Source organism: Pan troglodytes, chromosome 15, assembly GCF_028858775.2.
Source record: "Pan troglodytes isolate AG18354 chromosome 15, NHGRI_mPanTro3-v2.0_pri, whole genome shotgun sequence".
Taxonomy (NCBI): domain Eukaryota; kingdom Metazoa; phylum Chordata; class Mammalia; order Primates; family Hominidae; genus Pan; species Pan troglodytes.
The window spans coordinates 59440817-59459332 of NC_072413.2; the positions used below are offsets into that span (position 1 = coordinate 59440817).

Here is an 18516-nt window from a genome sequence, read left to right on the forward strand (position 1 = left end):
GAAATTGTGTTTTTCATAAAGGAGGAGAGGATGAAATTTGTTTTCCTTAAGGACTATAAGAGGGTTATTGCTGAAATACTTGACTGATGGTAGTTTTCTTCTCTTCAACAGGGGAGTGTTTGGGAAACAGGGTTATCAGTGCCAAGGTAAGGAAACATTTTTAAAACCATGTTTCATTTTGTTCCTATGTTAAAAGAAATGATTATACCAAGAGAAAACAGGGTATCTTCCCTTAATATTGTGATAAATAACTCTCTGTAGGTCAAAGGAAACCCCTGTGTAGATACAACTCTTTAGTTTGGTGAGATCTTGGCCATATTTTAGACAATGTAAAGGGGACGTTTTTATTTCTAAAGCCAGGATACCTAATAAAGTTTCATTGTTTAAAGTCTTGTCTCTGCAGTAACATGAGAGTACTAAAAGGTAATGTGATTTTGTGAGCATACTCTTAAATTTTGAAGGTAAACTTTTGTTTTTTACAATCCTATTGATAATAGATAGGGATGAAAATTAGCACACTGCTGTTTTCTCTTTTTCCCTGTCCAGGGAACATAAGCTATTATCCAAGTTGTTTTTTGAAATGTTATGATTTCAAAAAAAAAAAAAAGTGAGAAATGTTCAAAGTTAAGCTGTCAGTGATCTTGTAAGTTACTACATGTTATATTTAGTTTTCACAATCTAAGATGAAACCAATTTACTAGTGTTTCTAGCATAATTGGAATGAAATACAATGGCAGGAATGGAAGAAGAGCCCTCAGTCAGGTGGTTTAGCCAGGCCCATCAGGCTTGCCTGTCATTTGGGTTCCCCCTTAACCTTTGACATGAGTATCATCACATAGTTTATACACATGGTACCTGTTTCACTATGTGGATGGTTGATAAAATAGCACCACATATCCTAGAGCAGTAGCCTATGTGTGGATAAGAAAATCTCACCTTCTCTTCTGGAAGATGTGAGGCAAAACATTACTTCCCTTGGATGGACTGAATAAGACATACTCTTGGATCTAATTTTGACTTTACTATGTATGAACAATTCCATTGAACTTTCAAAGTTAGGAAAAAACAAATATATAATCAATATGACAGCAATAATTGACCTGTATGCTGTTAATCTCAGTCCCAAGTGAGAAGACAGTTCACAAGCCAGAATCGCTGTCACTTTGTGGCGTGGGCCTGTGAGCACAGGAATATGCCCTGCAGTCCGTGGTAGCCCATCTTATGCACACCAAGATAAGTTGAGAAGCTCTGGATAAACAAGATTATGGTTTTGAGTTTAAAACATGGGATTTAAGATACATCTCTATTGTTATTTTATTTCTTTTTCTCTTTGTCCTATAGTGCCTGGATATTTGATGGCCTGATTTTCAGTGGGTCACCTGCTATGTAAAGAGCAGGGAAGACTATTAGTTAGGAGACATGCAGACACCACTTTGGTGATGTCTCCCTAAGGCATATAAAACCAAATGCCTGGTTGGAGAGAGGTATGCCATTCTAACACTGATCAAAAGCAAACTGGCATAGGTATTTCAGACAGAGCAGACTTCAGAAAAAGGAAAATTATCAGGAATAAAGAGGGGACAACAATAAAGGGGTCAGTTTTCCAAGAAGACTTAACATTTTTATTTAAGTTTTGTTTTATTTAAAGACCAGTATAGTAGTACATAACAATTTTTAACATGTATGTATGTACCTAGCAACAGGAATCAAAATACATGAGACAAACTGATAGAATCACAAGGAGAAATGAACAAATCCGCTTCTATAGTTGGAGACTTCAATATCTCAGTAATTGATAGGTCCAGCAGGCAGGGAATCAGTAGGGATATAGGTGATCTAAACAGCATTATCACAACTAGGTGAAATTGACATTTATAGAATACTCCATCCAACAACAGCAGTTTTCACATTCCTCTCGGGCTCACAGGGGACATTTACCAACATAGACCACATTCTGGGCCATAAAACATACCTTACCAAATTTAAAAGAAGAGAAACCATAAACGGTATCTTCTTAGACCACAATGGAATTAAACTAGAAATCAATTACTGTAAGATAGCTGGAAAATCCCCAAATATTGGAAGGTTAAATGTCACATTCTAAGTAACACATGGGTCAAAAAAGAAGACTCAAGAGAACATAAAAAATATTTAGAGTCAAGTGAAAATGAAAATATAACTTATAAAAATATGTGTGATCCAGCAAAAGCAGTGCTCAGATGGGAATGTATATATCATTAAATGCATACGGTAGGAAAGTAGAAAGATCTAAAACCAAGATTCGAAATTTCCACCTTAGGAAACTAGAGAAGGAAGATAAATTTAAGCCTCAAGCGAGCGTAAGAAAAGAAATAATACAATTAGAAATCAGTGAAGTTGAAAATAGGAAAACAACAGAGAAAGTCCATGAAATCAAATGCTGATTCTTTGAAAGGATTAATTGATAAGCCTTTACCAAGCTAACCAGGAAAAAACCAAATACCTCAAAAAATAAAGTATTTCTGTGTGAAGGATGGTTTTGAGATCCCCTCATATAAAAAGACCAGTTCTCTGGGCACTTTCAATTTGGTTCTCCTGAGAATTGAATCTGATGAAAGCTAGATTTGTTTTAAGGTATGATGCTATTTACTGACATGTCACCTCTCTTTATGTAGTTAATCCTAAAACCTTCCACATGTCTTGAAAGATCTTAAGATGATGTACATTTTTATACTGCTTCATTGCATGTGTTTATCCTTTGATGACAAGCTCAACTATCTGCAGTATATCACTTATCTAGATGAGAATGAAAAAAATGTTATTCCGAAAGTTCTAAATATTTCAACAGTTGATTAAGCCATTCAGCAAACATTTATTGAATGCCTCCTCTGTTCAAGGCGTCATGCAAGGAATTCTGAGGGCATTACAAGGCTGGGTGGAAGGTTTGAAATGAAGGGGCAGGCTAAGGGTTGTGGGAGATCAGAGGAGGGCAGGTGGTTTCAGTCTAGAAGTGGGGATGGGGTAGAGTATTTTCATGGAAGAGACATTTTCTGAGTTACATCTTGTCCTAAACTTAAGATTTGGTTAGTTGATAGGCAAAAAGGATATCCCAGGGAGAGAAAAGGGCATCGATAGTTTGTTGGAAGGGTCCAGGAAGAGCAACCCATGTAGTTTTTACTGGAACAAGTAGATCCCATAGAAGAAAGGTGACAGGTAGCTTGGAGCAGCCTCTGGAGGGCCTGGAACCTGGGTGGGAAATTTGAACTTTGTTGATCGGCAGTGAATTACCATGGAATGTTTTCGATTATGGGGGCAGGACTAGAGTGTTAGAAGAGTCCTCTGGTGGTGGGTGCAGGATGGAATAAAGTCAGGAAGGAAGAAATAGGCCCAGAACTTGATAAGGGATAGTTTGAGCCTGAGCAAAGGTCTGTGTTAGGATGGTGGCAAAGGCAATAGGAAGGATGGGCGCACCAGCTGCTGTCATGGGGGCCAGACGAGTCCAGTCTTGTTGGCACGGTGCAGCCCTGGTTGACTCTGCTGTAACTGGCTGGACTGTGAGCTTCTGATAAATGTATAATTGCTGGATTTAATTTCCTAGTGTGCACCTGTGTCGTCCATAAACGCTGCCATCATCTAATTGTTACAGCCTGTACTTGCCAAAACAATATTAACAAAGTGGATTCAAAGGTAAGAGGATAGCAGTTTGCTGATTAAATGTGCGTGTGTATTGTGTATGCTGTGTACCGCCGTCTCTCTCCCTCCCTCCCTCCTTTCCTCCCCCTCTTTTCCTTCTCCCCGTCCCCAAACCTCTGCTTTCCTCCCCCTGCCACCTCCCTTCCACATTCTTTGAAGCCAAGGGTTGTATTAGAATAGAAATTTCTCTCTCTCTCTCTTTTTTTAAATTATGGCATTTATATTTCTGTATTTATGTGGCATCATCCCTCCTTTGTGAGGACCCCATTAGTGGTTGGCTGGGTATAAGCTATATGGATTGGTTCTACTTATTTGGAGAGACTTTTGGCAGAGTGAAAGGAGCCCTGAACTTGGCATCTGACAGCCTGGATTTGAATGCTGAATCCAGCCTCTGTTAGCCATCTTCTCTATGAGCTGCGGCAAGGCCTACAATCTCTCTTTTCCTCAGTCTTAAAACAGGATCAGTGTTTCCTTCACACAGTTTTTGTAAGTTAAACAACATAGAATTGATATGATACATATGTTAATAACTGTAAATTATGTTTCCTAAGTAAAAAGATTGCTGGCTTTCTCCAGCCTCTTAAGAAATTTCAGGGAAGATGTCTCTCTCTCTCTCTTTCTCTCTCTCTCTGTGTGTGTGTGTGTGTGTGTGTGTGTGTGTGTATGTGTATAAGCTTCAACATCATTCTTGCCACTCATATTGCATTCATCTGCAGTAGGCATACATTTTAAATTCTAGAGGTAAAAGCAGATGGAGTGTTGCTGACATTTAGCAGTAGATTTGCAGAGGCGTTGGAAGAATGACTCTGGAACACAATGGTTCTTTATAGTACACATATAGGATTGCTAAAGAGTATACCTAGAGGTATAAACCACAGCTTTCCCAAGAAAGAGGCCATAAAAGTTTCAAGAGGAGTAATGATTGCCCTACTCCTTGTCATGCATGGATCTGTTGTTATAGCATCAAATTGTGGTATGGACTGCAGAGTACATGCCTAGTGGAATTATTTGCTGGAAACTGAGATTTAACTCAGATTGTCAGATTGCAAATGCCAGGCAAAGAAAGGCTGGAAGAGCTGAATAAGTAGTTACTTTAATGTCACTTTGGAATAAATTCCTTCTGTGGTTCCATGACCTCTGAGTCTCTTCTTTTTATTTTTCTTCCCGTGACACAATGTCTGGAAGAACTTATAGTGATAGCAAGTATATATAGTGTATAAAAGACCCATTTAATCCTGAAGTTAAAAGGTTCTGGGAAATAGATGGGGGTGTTAGGGGATTGGCAAGGAGAGAAATATGGCCTGAATATGAAAGATGAAGTGAAAATCTTAATTTTTATTTCTCAAAATGGCAAATGATCTAATGTGTTTCCCACATTTCTGTCTTGTCCTGTTCATTAGAAAATGTGTTTAGTCTGGTTCGTAAGACCTGAGTAATTAATCAGGGCTGAGTACAGTAAAATAATATACCTAGCTCAGGTGTCATAGTGACACTTTGCATTTGATGGGCTCCTATTACAGTTTTTACAAAGGACATTGGTATGACATTTTAGCTCTTGTCCCTTTATTTCCTTTTTTACAGATTGCAGAACAGAGGTTCGGGATCAACATCCCACACAAGTTCAGCATCCACAACTACAAAGTGCCAACATTCTGCGATCACTGTGGCTCACTGCTCTGGGGAATAATGCGACAAGGACTTCAGTGTAAAAGTGAGATGCTGAGGTGCTGGGTACCCACCTCTTCATGGGAACACTATGCCCTAAGCTTTCAGAATTCTGTGGACTCAGAATCTGTCCTAGAACTGATGGTTTTAGATATGTTGTAAATCAACATCTTAGTCATTTTAAACTTACATGTTTCTTGTCAGGCATGTAAAGAGAACTTCATCTGGTGCCAACATTTTCTAATCATAGGACATTAAGTCAAATGGTATATTCAGTGATCTAGCTCGCTAGCTGACAAATACAGCCTAGACACTGTATTTTAATAGGTGTTTGGAAGAGAAAAAGATGGGATCTTAGTCAGAAATGGAAGATGGTTGAGTCAGGTGAGACACTAAAAAGAAAAAAATAAATAAAAATTTCAAAGAAATGGAAGTTAGGAGGAGGTGAGGAGGTGAGATGGCCAAATGAGAAGGATGGATTAAGAGTAAGAAATGGCAGAATAGATCTGATGATCTCACCAGAAATCAGCAGGAATGGAGTTGTCACAGCATAAAAAGAGCTGCCCTGGGTCTTGTGAAAGAGATTGGAGACAGGGGTAGAATGAAGGAAGGTAAAGCCTTGATTGTAAGCTTGCATCTCACCAGCTGTGCCCAGTGGAGTGAGAGTTTGGAGCTTTGGCCCTAGCAAAGGCTCTGAGTGGGTGAGAGCTGATCCCTGTCCTGTTAGGAGTTAGGGAGCTGTTGGCCTTGTGCCATCTTGTATGGAAATGTAATGATCTGACTGCCGTGGGGTGCACCTGAAGCCTTTCTTATCAGACACACCCCAAGTCGCCAGTTGAGGAGAACAATGGTGAGGTAGAATTGGCATGAGTATAGCCAGACAACTTCCATTGACTGCTTGGACTTACAGAGCCTGCTTCTGTCAACAAAAAGGGGCCAGTCACTTGTCTTTAAGAAGGGCACATGCTTCTATCTCTGTAGAACACTAATAATTTTTTTCTCATAAAACCAAAACAGTAGCCAGCTCATGGATAACTTGTAGGGCGTTGGTCCAGGTGCAGCAGCTTGATCTTAGCGTGACGGTCTCACCTGGGTATGGGTTGCCAGTGCGAAATCCCTTTCTGCCTTGCATTGTTGCTGATGCGCAGAGCCATGCATGGGGCTCATCTGCATTGTCCTCTTCCCTAGCGGCCTGAGGGTAGCACACCTGCAGCAATCCGGCTCTTGTGATTTTTGCCTTTATGGTCACTTGGTGGTTTTGAAAGGCTTCTGTAGGCTCGTGTGTCTTACACCTGTCTTCCTGAGAGGGGTGGGTTTCCCATGAAGCTTAAGTCTCAGGGCTCCTCTCTCTCAAGGGCACCTTCCAAAGCCCTCTACTTGATTTGATGTTCTTTTTCTTAAAGAAGGCCTCCTAAATTATGTAAATTCAGGCCCCACAAAACCTGGATCTGTGTGTGCTTCCAAGATGGACTGACTCCATAAAACAGGAATGTGTTGCTTGTCGCTTCAGTTTCACCTCCCATCAGCAGGGCCCATGTCAAAAAACTGTCTCAGAATTTATTCCAGCTGACAACGCCTCAGATCCTTCATTGTCCCCAGGCAGCTTCCGGTGCCTCAGGAGCTTAGCTTTCTTTGCTCGCCTCTTCAACTGCCATTTGTACTCTGACCTTCAAAAAGTTTTAAAAGTTGCCTTTCCCCACTATGAAGCAGTTAGAACCACAGGCTGCAAATGCTGAGAACCACAGGCTCACAGGATGCCCATCTCTGGGCTGTGAGGGCTGCCCAACCACAACAATACTCAGAAAGAAAGCTGCAGATAGAGGTTTTTCTTGTAGAAACACCATTTCCATCCTGTTTGAACAGTGATCTACATGTGGCATTTAAACTGCTACCTTTTATTTCACTGTTGAGAGACAGAAAAAAATACAGTTGACGTGATTCTTTGTTATTTAATTGCCTGTGAATTGCCGCTACGATAAAGGTTTTAATCTTAGATCATACTAAGGCAGCAATGCCTGTTACATGTGATTTAGATGAATGGGTTTCATCAAATCATGGTGGAAAAAATGTATTTGAAATATATTATTCTTTAGTATGCTTGCCTTTCTGCTTCTGCAGAAAACAGAAATAGATAAAATGTCAGGAACTATTACTAGTGTGAGCTTAATTTTATGAGAAAATGATACTGTTCAGCCGGTATAATTCCTCTGTTATAATCTTTTAGGCTATTAAAGTTCTCTGTTGCAGCACATGTTGAATTGGTTCCTTTCTGAACATGGATTCTGTTTTCCTTTTCCCTCTAGTATGTAAAATGAATGTGCATATTCGATGTCAAGCGAACGTGGCCCCTAACTGTGGGGTAAATGCGGTGGAACTTGCCAAGACCCTGGCAGGGATGGGTCTCCAACCCGGAAATATTTCTCCAACCTCGGTGAGACTTTGCTTTTTTTCCATGTCTCATAATTTAGAAGTTGCTCAGATGTGATGAGCCCAAATGAGAGCATGTGGCCTCATCAAAGTTCCTAATCTTAGCAAATACAATAAACAGACTTATTGCCTTTCTTTCTTTCTCTTTCTTTCTTTTTTCTTTTCTTTCTTTCTCTTTCTCTTTCTTTCTTTCTTTCTTCCTTTCTTTCTTTCTCTCTTTCTCCCTTTTTTTCTCTCTCTCTCCTCTGCTTTCCTCTCCTTTCCTTTTTCCTTCCTTCCTCCCTTCCCCTTCCCCTTCCCTGCCTTCATTCCTTTTTGAGATGGGGTCTTCCTCTGTCACCCAGGCTGGAGTGCAGTGGCACAATTATGGTTCTCTGCAGACTCGACTGCCTAGGCTCAAGTGATCCTCCTACCTCAGTCTCCCAAGTAGCTGGGACTGCAGGTGTGCACCACTATGTCAGGGTAATTTTTTATTTTTATTTTTGTAGAGATGGAGTCTCACTTTGTTGCGCAGGCTGGTCTGAAACTCCTGGGCTCAAGCGATCCTCCCACTTTGGCCTTCCAAAGTGTTGGGATTGTGAGCCACTGTGTCTGGCTGAAATAGCATTTTTAATAGCAATTTGTTTCACAGATAAGATTGTATATACAGTTATATGACAAGAAATAATGAGCATGAGCAACAAGTAATAAACAGAAAGCAAAAGAAGGACTTTTTTCCTTTCTTTTCCTTTTTTTTTCTTTTTTCTTTTTTCTATTTGTTTTTTGAGACAGAGTCTCGCTTTGTCACCCAGCCTGGAGTGCAGTGATATTCGCTCACTGCAACCTCCACCTCCCAGGTTCAAGCAATTCTCCTGCCTCAGCCTCCCGAGTAGCTGGAATTACAGGTGCCCACTACCGCGCCTGGCTGATTTTTGTATTTTTAGTAAGACGGAGTTTCTCCATGTTGGCCAGGCTGGTCTCAAACTTCTGATCTCAAGTGATCCGCCCACCTTGGCTTCCCAAAGTGCTGGAATTACAGGCATGAGCTGCCACGCCCAGCCTTTCTTTTCTGTTTTAAAATCAGCTTCCTGTCACTGTGGTCTGGTGAAAGCCTAAAACCCAGGATCCTGGGTTATGCTTTTGACTGGGGACCAGGCAGGACAGGTGACCAGTAACTATGGGCGTCAGCGTCCTCACCTCTAAAGCGGTTCAACTTGAAGATCTCAGAGGCTCTGCACAGCCCTGGAGTCCAGCAGTTCTGAAGTTTTGGTTTATGGATTGTGAATTTATCATTCACATTCAGCAGGAGACAGGAGTCTCTCCCTCTGGACTCTCAGGAGTGAGTGGAGTTGTGTCAGTTGCAGTGCACATGTTTTTGTCAGCACTCTCCCTGAATGACCTCCACCTGCTGTCATCCAGTTGAGCCTTGGCTGCTTCCCAAGCCCATGTCTTACTGTTGCCTACCTGGTCAGCGTCTAGAGATGGGAAATAGCCATGGCTGTAAGATCTGAACGGTGTAGCTTGGTGTCCAGTTCAGGAAAATTATCGACTCAACTAATTAATCTCTGGGTGCTGAGGAAGGGAAGTGCAATTACTGTGAGATTCTTGATAATCCTGAAAATGTCAGCACCAACCACCTCATTTCCTTTTTACTGAAGGACTCCTGCCTAGTAGATCAGGGACTTTCATTGACAATTTTTTTTTTTTTTTTTGAGACGGAGTCTGGCTCTGTCACCCAGGCTGGAGTGCAGTGGCACAATCTCAGCTCACTGCAAGCTCCGCCTCCCTGGTTCACGCCATTCTCCTGCCTCAGCCTTCCGAGTAGCTGGGACTATAGGCGCCCGCCACCACGCCCAGCTAATTTTTTGTATTTTTTTTTTTAGTAGAGATGGGGGGTTTCAACGTGTTACCCAGGATGGTCTCGATCTCCTGACCTTGTCATCCTCCCGTCTCGGCCTCCCAACGTGCTGGGATTACAGGCTTGAGCCACCGCGCCTGGCCTATTGACAATTTATTGAATTGCCACTACAATAAATGTTTTAATCCTTTTATTAGATCATACTAAATCAGCAATGACTGTTACATGTGATTTAGATGAATGGATTTCATCAAATCATGGTGAAAAAATGTATTTGAAATCTATTATGTAAAAAAATGTATTTGAAATCTGGTCTGTCTGTCTTGTGGGTAGGCGGGCAGGATGCCAATATTGTGTGGGGATTGCTAATGCATGGGACAGTTATCCCTGAAGAGCAGAGATTAAAGATATCAGCCTGAACTAGGGCTTCTAAGATACAATGGGAATAAGATAAGAATAGGAATAAAGATCATGCAGCACGATCTTTAGGAATGGACAGTGCACTTGTCATTTGAATCAAGTATCCTTAATCCATGATATCCGGTGCCTGGCTGGATGTTAGACTTTTGATCTGTTGTCTAGTGGTAGCTTATCTTATAAATGTCTCAAGGTGGGCCAGCTGCAAAAGTCACCTTGCCTTTAGGTAGCAACATCCTCAGGTACTCAGTAGGATGGAACTGGAAAGCCAACTGAGGCAGGCACACTTACCTTCCATTCATTGTGTTGAAACTAGAACTCTCATCATGCTGGTGAGAGTGTAGATTGGTCAGTCTTATTGTAGATCGTAAGTTGGCTGTGTATCAGAAGTCTTCAAAATTAGCACTTTGGCCCAAGGAATTCCATTTGCAGGAAGTTATCTTAAGAAACTGAATGATGATAATGACAATACAGCTTAAGTTTATTGAATGTGCCAGGCACCAATCTAAGTGCTTTACATGCATTTGTTCATTTAGGCCTCCTAATGACTCATGTGGCAGATGCTTTAACCTTCTCTTTGTCAGAAGAGGAAACTGAGGTAGGGAGAGGCTGGGTAGGTAACTTGCTCAGGGTCTTAGGTTAGCTTGCAGAGCTGTTATTGAATCCAGGCAGCTTGCTTGAGAGCTAGACCCTTAATTACTCTGTTTTGAAGATTTGCATGAAGTGTATTCACTCCAGTGTTATTCATTGTGGTGAAAAAGGGGAGATGCCTCATCCTTCTAATGGCAGGGGAATTAATACCTTGTGAGATATCCATGAAATGGATATTGAATAGCCATTAGAACTCATGTTCTTGAAAGAAATTTAAAGGCATGAAAAATACCCAGGACAAATTTTTGAATACAAATGTATGTTATGAAACCATAATTTGATTATGTTTTTAAAAATTAACCAAGTATAAAAACGTGTGCGTGTGTGTTATTTATACATGGATATAGATATCTTTGGCAGGGGGCTGGTGAGATTTTAGGTATTTAGATTTTTATTCTTCATGCTTTTGATCATTGTTCTAATATTCACATTGGACTTTTATTTATCCTATATAATTTAAAATATTGATTAAAAAACGTTGCTTCATTCGTGTCCTGGTGCTGAATGATGCTTGAATCTCTGAGCAGACATGAGAACTGCTCTCTGTAAAAAGTGGACACTAGGTGGCGCTCGTGGAATCGGACCTTCCCGTGGAAAGCCACTGCAGAAGGCACCCGAGGGACCACACAAGGCATTGGTGTTTCCATGCACTTCCACTTGAGCGCTAACTGTAACTCCATGGCTTAGACGTATTTTTAATTGACCTTTTACACAAAGCAGTAAGCACAGATTCAGAAGCTGATACTGAGGGAGTTTCGAGTGGCAGAACCGATCATCTGTCAAGCTGAGTTGATCTTTCCCCCACGTTATACTGGGGGTGAGACTGCTCCCAGCCAGTAAAGTCTTCTTCGTGCATGGGTGCTCCATGCTTCTGCTGCAATTTCTGACTTAATGTATTCTTACTCTTTCAGAAACTCGTTTCCAGATCGACCCTAAGACGACAGGGAAAGGAGAGCAGCAAAGAAGGAAATGGGATTGGGGTTAATTCTTCCAACCGACTTGGTATTGACAACTTTGAGTTCATCCGAGTGTTGGGGAAGGGGAGTTTTGGGAAGGTGAGTCTTGGCTTTAACTGTTTGGGTTGAAGTAAGTGTGCTCTGTGTATGGGGGGGTGTGTGTGTGTGTGCACGCATGCGCACATACTCACATTTCTCATGTGCCATTCTTTCTTCCTGTTGTGTGCACACACCCTAAGACCCCCAAGAGGACTTCCTCATGCTCCCTCCTTTTGTTTTGCCATAGGTGATGCTTGCAAGAATAAAAGAAACAGGAGACCTCTATGCTGTGAAGGTGCTAAAGAAGGACGTGATTCTGCAGGATGATGATGTGGAATGCACCATGACCGAGAAAAGGATCCTGTCTCTGGCCCGCAATCACCCCTTCCTCACTCAGTTGTTCTGCTGCTTTCAGACCCCTGTAAGTATGAATCGCATTCACTGCACCAACAGCCTCTGTTCTTAAAGAGCTGAGACAGTAAGATACTGGAGATTTCATAAAGTTGAGTATCAGAAATTTTGGGGGATGGGCTCCCAAGGCAGGGTCATATGGAGGTATTGGTGACTTCTGCCAACCTCTGGAGGAAAAATGGAAGCTTATGAATTCACCCCTTCCCCTTGTGCTGTCCTGGGGAAGGAGCACCATGAGGGTTGTGTGTCCCAGGATTGAAAAGGTCATCATACATAAATCTTCTGTAGGTGAAGTGAAGGTGAATGAAAGTTACAGAAGTCTAAGAACAGAGAAAATGCCATGGGCTGATTGTCTTGATGAATTTGGTTGTGACTCTGCTCCTAAATGCTGGGCTGGTTCTGACCTGGGCACAGGAGTTTAGAAGAGGGGTCTGAGAGGACCCAGAGAGGTACCTTGATTTGGAACATCCCAGGGCATTGCTTCTGGCCTTAGCAATGACCCTTTGCCTGAAACATGGACTGGTCTTAAGAATTGAATCTGTCTGCCCTGTAATGGTGTGCATTTAGGAATGCTTCTGGCTGCAGTTAATGGAACACTTGACCAGCGGTGGATTAAACAATAAATAGAAAGGATGAGTTTGGTTCATTAGTACAAACTTTTTACTTGTTGTTTCACATAATGAGAAGTCTGGTGGTAACAGTGCTACGGTTGGATTTGTTGCTCAGTGACATTGGACATGTCTTTCCCTTGGGGTCCCAAGGTATTTGCTGCAGCCCTAGATGCCACACCTTGGCATGATAGCATCCAAAGCAGAAAGCATAAGGGCAGGGGCTGAAGGGCTTCATGGCCAGTCCCCTTTTCTCAGGGAGGGAAGATCTTTCCTAGACTTGGGTCAACTGCCCTGTATGTCTGTTCTCACATTGCTACAAAGAACTACCTGAGACGGGGTAATTTATGAAGAAAAAATGTTTAATTGACTCACAGTTCCACAGGCCGTACAGGAGGCATGGCTGGGGAGGCCCCAAGAAACTTACAGTCATAGCGGAAGGGTGAAGGAGAAGCAAGCAGGGTTTCACGTGACAGCAGGAGAGAGAGGGAGCGAAGGGGGAAATGCTACACACTTTCAAACAGCCAGATCTCATGAAACCTCACTATCAGGAGAAGAGCAAGGGGGGAAATCTGCCTCATGATCCAGTCACCTCCCACCAGGCCCTTCCCCAACATTAGAGATTCCAATTCAACATGAGATTTGGGTGGGGACACACAGCCAAACCATATCGTGCCCTTAGCAAGGGAGGCTGGAAGAGCAAATATCAGGCCAAGATAAGCTGGCAGACCATGATTGGTTCACACCAACCTTGATTCAGCCCCTGGACCAGGGAATTCTGCTTCTATTTAGAATCGGGCTCAAAATTGGGCTTTTGGTATCAATGAAGCGGGAAAATGGCCCTGGAGAAGGCACCAAGAGGAAGGGTCTGCCACAGATGTGTCAGAATCTTGCTGTCAAAAGGCATTCTGGGAGAGTGAATTCTGGGCATGTTCCTGGCCTGTGCCACCATCAAGGAAGTAGGGGATTCCACGAGAGCGGGATAGGGGCATCTGACCGGTCAGGGAGGCTGGCAATACACCTCTAGGGAAGGTAAAGCCGTGCTGGGACCAAACGAGTGAATTAGAATTAGTTAGGCAGAGAATGAAGGTGAATATGTCATACAGGGTCAACAGCACACCATGGGTCTGCTGGTGAGACAGAGCATCAGGTGTGAAGGAGGCTCAGCACACACAGCATATCGAGGTTGAAGAGGGGCCTTGAGAACTGAGGCAGCCGAGGTGGGCCAGGGCCAGGCGATGAAGAGCCTCGCAGGCTGCGTTAAGGGGTTTGGGTTTAGTGAAGAGAGCAATGGAAAGTCATGGAAGAAGTGGAAGCAGAGGAATGACGTATCAGGTTGTATGTTTTAATTATGAAAATCTAATTTCTTGCAATAGGTAATATAAGTATCCTCCAAATATTCATATCCTTTCTCCGAAAGAAACAATTATTGCTCATTTTATTTATAGCCTTTGAGAGAATTTTCTGTACATAAAAGCATATATATACAGCACATATATGCATACATGTTTATCTTTAAAAAACGCAAATAATAGTATACTTTGCCCATGATTCTGTATTTTTAAAATTTAATTAATCTATTTTTTGAGACAGGGTCTCACTTTGTCACCAGGCTGGAGTGCAGTGACGGTTATGACTCACTGCAGCCTCAAGCTCCCAGGCTAAAGCAATCCTCCCGCCTCAGGCCCCTGAGAAACTGGGACTTACAGGCACATGCCACCACACCTGGCTAATTTTTGTTATTTTTTGTAGAGATGGGATTTTGCCATGTTTCCCAGGCTGGTCTCAAACTCCTGGGCTAAAGCAATCCACCTACCTCAGTCTCTCAAAGTTCTGGGATTACAGGCGTGAGCCACTGTACCTGGCCACTTTATTTTTTTTTAAGACATAATATTGATAGTATATGTTGGAAATTGTTTTGTATTTCTATATACCAAGCTGCCTCATTTTTAATGGCTGCATAGTACTCCATTTTAGACCATGACATAATTAATTTAACTTTTCCTCCTCTGTTGCTATGTATTGTGTTCCTAGTCTTTTATTTCAGTCATTGTTGCAGTGAGTCCCCTTGTACTTTTGTCTTTGTGTGCTTGTGCTGGTGTTTCTGTATGACACATTATTAGTAGTAGTATTGCTTGGTCAAAGGGTATGTGCATATCACATTTTGATTGAGTTCAATTGCCCCTCTCCCCCATTGTGGTTAAAGATAGTGAACATTTTATTGTTCATGTACCACACATTGTTCTAAGTGCTTTATGTCTGTTATTTAATCCTTACAGTAACCCTCTGAAATAAGTTCTGTTATTATCACCCCATTTCACAAAGGAGAAAACTTAGGTACAAAGAAGCTTAGTTCCTAAGTGGCAGAGAGCGTTTGAAGCCAGGTGGTCTGACGGCAGAGTCCAGGCAGGCTCTTCCTATTTGCTGGGCTGTGTCTCTAAATTCACACTCCCAAAGCTTGAGTGAGAAGGCGCATTTCCCCGCCTTCCCATCATGGCATGCTATCTGTCATTTGGATCATCTCAGAGTTAGAAAAATGGTATATTTGAAGTTCCAACTTGCGTTCCTCTAACTGTGAGTGAAGCTGGGCATTTTCATACATTTCAGAGTCACTAGTATTCAAATCTGTGTTGGGAGGGCCACATGCAGCCTGGAGAATGGGTGGAACAGAGAAGTCTGGGAGCTTGGTGACAGGACGCACTGAAGGAGATACATGGCTTGGACTCCCACGCCACCCCAGCGTTATCAAGAGAAAAAAAACTGGGGAGGCAGCTAATGGCTTCATGGGCCTCGGCTCCCCTGCGCTCCTCTCCCTTCTCCTCTGCTCCTCATCGGTCCTCAGTGGCTCTTGATGGCCCTGGAGCCCATGCTGCTCCTGCCCCCATCCTCTGCTTTCCCTCTGCTGGATTGGTCCTTGGTTCCCCTGGAGCTCCAGTTCTCCCTGCCCCACACTGCTCCCTGGAGTAGCCTTGAAACGACTGCCTTTGCTGGGCACTTTGCCGATGTAAAGCCCCTCCCCTGCCCTCACCCCCTTGTTGGGCTCTTTTCTTGGAATAGAGGAGTGGAGTTACAGCTCGAGGCTTGAGAGGGATAGCTGGTAGCTGATACTGGTTGCCCGCCGGGGTTTCAAGCGCCAGCCTCCTGAACACCACCATGAACACCATGAGTCAAGCCGCAGAGCCAGGTGACCTCTCAGATCTTCTTCCTAGGGCCTGAGCCAAACATCACATGGTTTCCTATGACATGAGGTTAGATCATCTTCACCAGGTGGTAACCTTTGAGTCAAGCAGTCAACTGATATTTAGTGAGCTTACCTGGTCTTGCAGCAGCAATGGTTCCAAGTTACTACATCTGAAGCAAATAAAGAAGTATCTCATACCTAACAGGAGAATTTGATCTGTAAAAGGAAATTCTGGTGATTATAAGCAAAGATCTCATCAACAGATCATGTTATGGTAGAGTAAAATGAGGAATTAACCTGGAACAGATTGGGAACCCAATTAATATAGCATATACAATCAAAATGTTCCAGGAAAATGTATAAATTATACAATATACCAAAATTTTAGCGGCCACATGAGATTCCCAGTGTTTAGTGGGTGAAGCCTTTACTAGCATTGAAGTCTATTTTTCCTAGTGGAAGTTTTATGTTTGACCACAAGGTGGCAGTCATTACCGCAAAGTTACATTTATTTCTCCACCAGAGAAACCAAAGGCATATGGAACTGCCATTGCGGTTTAAGATGTGTGTATTGTAGTAGATGTCTCCAAAGCAAAGGATAAAGGGAATGTACCCCTGCTTTAGGCTAAATGATAAAGAAGTAGTGGGAACCCACTTCAAAGAAGCAAGTGAGGCTGGGCGCAGGCAGCACTTTGGGAGGCCGAGGTGGGGCAATCACTTGAGCCTAGGTGTTTGAGACCAGCCTGGCCAACGTGGTGAAACCCCGTCTACTAAAAATACAAAAATTAGCTTGGTGTGGTGGTGCATGCCTGCAATTCCACCTACACCAGAGGCTGAGACAGGAGGATCGCTGGAACCCGGGAGGCAGAGGTTGCAGTGAGCCAAGGTCATGCCATTGCACTCCAACCTGGGTGACAGAGCACGACTTTTTCTCAAAAAAGAAAAGAAAAAAAAGCAGCAAAGGAGATTTTCTAATGCTGAGATAGAGGTATACAATTTTAGTTTTGCTGTCGTTGTTGCCTTCTTTGAGGTTTGCAAGGTATTGGACTCCACAGTACACATAGCATTTGCTCGCTGTGCATTCGTCTGTTGGAAGTCCTTATTTACTGTTGTAAAACTATCCCCATTTACTGTTGGAAAACTAACTATAAAGAACAGAAAGTGTTACTTGCTATGAGAAATTACAGCAGAAAGATGCTTACTTTTTAGCTGCCCAGTGTTGCAGGCCCTGGCTTCTCAAGTAAGATGCTAATCAGCGTGTAATGCTGAACTGTGACAGTCTCCCCTGGAGAATTTAGGAGTGGGAGGGGGTGTTGGAGCCACTGTACCTGCAAAGCATTTCATTGTGAGGGCCTTTGTAAAAACAGCACTCCCCTCATGCAGCCCTGTGGAATCAGTCTCTCTGAAGCCCAGAGCAGGGCAGTAACTAGCCGAGGATCCCTTAGATTGTAAGTGGCAGAGACAAAGTTCAAGTTTAGGTCAGGCTGACTCTGACTCCATATGTTGTCTTATTCCGCATTTAGTTGGTTGATTCAGCCTCGGCTTAAGCACCTCCTATCTGTCTTGGCTCCCCTCCAACCTGACAATATGGAAATGGCATTGCCCTTGGGAACAGAAAACCTGAACTGTGTTTTAGCTTTGTTTTCCACCATCTAAATGGTGTGAGTCTGTCCTAAAATTCCTTTGACCCTTAAAGTTCTTATCATTAAAATGAAAACAGGATCGCTGTGAGGGTCAAATGAGAGAATGCAGAATATTTTGTACAGTGCGAAGTGCTGTTCAAAAGTGAGTCAGTTCAACTGTGGTAATGACCCCCTCCATCCTCACACCAAAGGAAAAATGTCCCAGGGCTTCCCAATGGCCAGCCCAGACACCCACATGGAGGGGACAGCAAACATTGAGAAGGTAAGTATTTTATAGGTCCTTTTGTTCTTGGCAAAAAGGAAATAGTAAGCAAATTTCAAATATTTGATAATTTATCAAGATTGCTACAAAGGTTTATGAACCCATAGATTATTTCCCCTTTTTTTTATAATCATATACACTGCTTACAAGTATATAAATGGGCATCCTTATCTGTTTCTGATAGCACTGCAAATCCTAATAGTTTGTGACTAATTTGATAACCTGTACTAAAACTCACAAAATGTTTACTCTTGGATCTGTTTTTCTGATAATCTAGACTACAAAAATAATATAAAGAATAAAATGTTATTCATAAATATGTTTAATTTTCAGTGCTTTGTTTATATATATTTTTTGGTCAACATCTCTCTAATCCTCCAGCCTCTGGTAACCACTATTCTATTCTGTTTCTATGAGTTTGGCTTTATTTGATTCCACATATCAGTGAGATTAAGCAGCATTTGTCTTTCTGTGACTGGCTTATTTCAAATAATACAATGTCCTCCAGGTTGATCCATGTTGCAAATGACAGGATGTCTTTCTTTTTAAAAGCTGAACAGTATTCTATTGTGTATATATTCCGTTGTTTCTTTGTCCATTCATCCACTGGTGAACACTTAGGTTGATTCCATATCTTGGCTATTGTGAATAATGCTGCAGTGAACATGAGAGTGCAGGCATCTTTTCGACATGCTGATTTCATTTTCTTTGGATGTATATCCAGTATTGGAATTGCTGGAGCATATG

The 18516-nt window shown here is 42.3% G+C and overlaps 1 protein-coding gene across 4 annotated transcripts in view; it reads left to right on the forward strand.

Annotated features, from left to right (window-relative positions):
• The window catches only part of PRKCH (protein kinase C eta), a 331758-nt gene that overhangs the window by 123564 nt on the left and 189678 nt on the right, over positions 1 to 18516 (forward strand). For all 4 annotated transcript variants that reach the window (XM_009427900.5, XM_063792940.1, XM_063792941.1 and 1 more), the window contains exons 4-9: positions 112 to 146; positions 3578 to 3666; positions 5254 to 5383; positions 7641 to 7768; positions 11581 to 11724; positions 11912 to 12085. In XM_009427900.5, the coding sequence (XP_009426175.1) occupies positions 112 to 146; positions 3578 to 3666; positions 5254 to 5383; positions 7641 to 7768; positions 11581 to 11724; positions 11912 to 12085 (700 nt within the window). The remainder of the gene's footprint in view (positions 1 to 111; positions 147 to 3577; positions 3667 to 5253; positions 5384 to 7640; positions 7769 to 11580; positions 11725 to 11911; positions 12086 to 18516) is intronic.